The sequence below is a fragment of the Pinus tabuliformis genome, chromosome 6 (assembly GCF_031772625.1).
Source record: "Pinus tabuliformis cultivar Carrire ecotype Pingquan chromosome 6, CPIR1, whole genome shotgun sequence".
Classification (NCBI taxonomy): domain Eukaryota; kingdom Viridiplantae; phylum Streptophyta; class Pinopsida; order Pinales; family Pinaceae; genus Pinus; species Pinus tabuliformis.
This window is the reverse complement of record NC_142292.1, coordinates 1,884,667,097-1,884,670,237: the sequence shown is the minus strand read 5'-3', so window position 1 is coordinate 1,884,670,237 and position 3,141 is coordinate 1,884,667,097. Positions and strand designations below refer to the sequence as shown.

The 3,141-nt window shown below is 37.2% G+C and overlaps 1 protein-coding gene across 1 annotated transcript; it reads right to left on the bottom strand.

The window, feature by feature from the left end:
• Positions 1-342: 342 nt before the first annotated feature.
• On the bottom strand, positions 343-2,047 carry LOC149266699 (ran-binding protein 1 homolog c-like). Its single transcript, XM_089397231.1, has 3 exons — positions 1,849-2,047; positions 574-725; positions 343-415 (listed from the first exon to the last, which is right to left on the bottom strand). Coding segments are annotated over exons 1-3 (204 nt in total). The 5' UTR covers positions 1,851-2,047; the 3' UTR covers positions 343-365.
• Positions 2,048-3,141: the final 1,094 nt, after the last annotated feature.

The window sequence follows — 3,141 nt, the reverse complement described above, 5'->3', positions numbered from 1 at the left end:
AAGGCGGTGGGTTATGCACAATCCTCCGTATCATTTGCTATTACCAGAGATAATTAAAGCCACCCTAAACTCAAGTCTTAACTATGCTGATAGGGTGTTTGGGGAGGGGGATCCCTTACCAACCCACTATAATCTGCACAAAAGCATCCTAAGAACATATGCAAAATCAACCCTTCAATGAAATGATCCAAGAATATAGGTACTCAAACATTGATTTTATCAAAGAAAAATACAAGACAGAAAGAAAAGATCATAACAAGGATTAGAAGAGTCTAAGAACAGTGCTCACTGTCTACAGAGCCAAGACGAATGCAGAAGAGTTCTTCCTCCAGTTCCCCATCTGAGAAATCAGTTTCATGCCAGACCTAAGTTTTATCACTACCTGCGTGCTCCTGAAGTGACATTGGGGAATGAACTGCAAGGCAAAAAAAAAAAAAAAAACATAATCCAGATAATAAGGATCAACACAAATTCTCGGCACAGAAAGCCTCTTAAAACTTGGACGTAAGATAAGCTATTACAATCTCAGGGGGGAAATTACACAAAAAAAAACAAACAAACAAATTTACATACTTAAATGGTTTGCACATATTTTCAATGTCTTGGATTGCCTCATGACCATCCGAACCTTTGTAGTATCCTTGTGCTTAAGAAACTTTACTGTTCCTACACCACCCTCCTTCCATTGATTCCCATCCTTGTCAAACCTGTACAGCTTCGCCTTCCTGCAGGGTCAAACATATAAAAAAGAATGGGAATATTAATAAACAATGAAACTGCATTAGGATCATTTTAAGAGCCCATGACATCCATTAGAAGTAACGTCCGCAATATCCCACCATATCAAATGCATTCAAAGATAAATTACCAATGACCTATTAAAAACACAGGAGATATTCCTTAACATTACCGAAAAGGATCCCACAAAAAATCTCAATAATAACGTCAAACATGTAAGAATACAAATCATCAACTATTTAATAACAAAAGAATGCTCATCCCATACATCCCCATAAAGTACAGAAATGATCAACAGCCTGTTCAAAACATCATAGAAAGTCAACGAAAACAGTTGACAGAAGACCAAAACAGACATATGCCTGAATCATACCACCTCACAACATAAAAAGACAAATCACCCTAATGCCAATAACCAAAAGACAGATTATCAAATAGGCCCAATTCAGTATTCAATGGCTAATCCAAAAACCAAAAAATACGAAACCCCGTATGCTGAACAATAACAAATGACCATCACACCCCCCAGTAAACCAGAATAACAGAGAAACCATCATAGATTCTTCAAAGACATTGAAAAAAGGATGGCCTATAGTTCAACAAAATATAAAAAGACTCGTCAAAATACAAAACCCCCGATGATAACAAATAAACCATCAAATGCATCCCCGAAAAAATCTTCATCGGCAGCCTATCAACATAGGAAAACTATTATTACAGACCATAATGAGATCAAAAAATGTTGATCAAAATATCAATGGGACATCAAAACAACAAGAAACTCACAAAATACACAGAAAAGCAAAACCCTAATTATCCGATAAAACAAACCATAGCCCGCTAAATGCATCTACCATAGAGTTTCTTCAGCACCCCATTGAAATGACAAATCCGATCATCATCAACAGGTGAACAAAACATCGAGAACCCGATAAAAATAGATCTTACTATAAAGGAGAAAAATTAGAAGTAAATAACTGCTCAAATGCATCTTCCTTATAGTCAAGGTCCCATTTATGTGCACAGGAAAAGGGCCACCGAAGAGGCCATGAAAACAACTTTCAACTGAGAAAACAAAATCATGAAATAGCCATGGATTAAGAAATTTACATGTCAAGAAGGACATCCTCCTCTTCTTCGCCCGTGGTGACAGTAACCTCCTCAAGCTTAACAATGGGTGCAACCTGAGCTCCAGTGTCCTCTTCCTTTCCGGCATCATCCTCGTTCTCTCTCGAATCGTCATCTACTGCCCATGTAAGAACAGGATCCTCCTAAGTTCCAGCCATCCCAATACCAGATAGTGCATAGAGGGAGGGCTCGAATGAAATCGATGGATCCAAAATATGCCATATAATCGCCCAATATCAGACACGAATGCGAAACCCTGAGGATTTTGGACAAAGGATTTAACTGTTCAAAAATGCTTCGAAGGCAAACAGTAATGAGGTCGACGGAGAGAAAACACTCTATATAAGGGTTTTTGAGGTCGATGGAGAGAAAACACTTTATATAAGGGTTTTGAAGAGGGAAGGCCGGTAGCTATTAAAGATTGAGAGTAAAAGTAGCATCGTTAAAGATAATATAATAAATTATTACAAGGATGGTTGGGGGGTTTCAAAGGGAGAGAAGGCCATGGAATAACCCCTAAATCATCTCCAACATGAGAGGCCTACTTCATTCATGTTGTCATGTTGGGACCAGAGGTTGTTGTGCGTTTTTTGTTTTCACAATTTTGAACTCTTTCCTCGGTGATATATTATTGTGTTTAATGTAATAATAATGCGATGGGGTTGAGGGGTTTGTAAATGAGATAAATATGGAAAAGTAATTAGAAATATTGGTTTTAAATTATTATAATAAGTATTGTTGTGGTTGATCCATGATAAGTTGTAGGGTAGTTGGTTTGTATGGGGTTTAGTTGTTACGAGGTCTTAAGTTCAAATGTCATGGGGAGGGGTTGAGAATGGAAGTCATTTTGGGGGCATCAAAACTATTATAAGGGGCATCTTCCACTGAGCTTTACACAATCCTCGATGTTGAGGATGAAAATAATATGAATATGCCAAGCTCACTCTACAGCCTAGTATGGTTACAGCCATGTTTGTCCATCATTCCAAGGGACATCTTCCACTGAGCTTTACACAATCCTCAATGTTGAGGATGAAAATAATATGAATATGCCAAGCTCACTCTACAGCCTAGTATGGTTACAGCGATGTTTGTCCATCATCAAAGTTGAAATTTTGCTAGTGTCGGCCAAAATAAATTTAAAAAAAAAAAAAAATTTAAAAAAATACAAAACTTTTAAATAATGTTTGCTCATAAAAAATAATTGCCAATGAAGAAATTGGATTCCTCTCCGCTCATATTATATCTATATTTAAGATGGGTCTATGCTAGTGG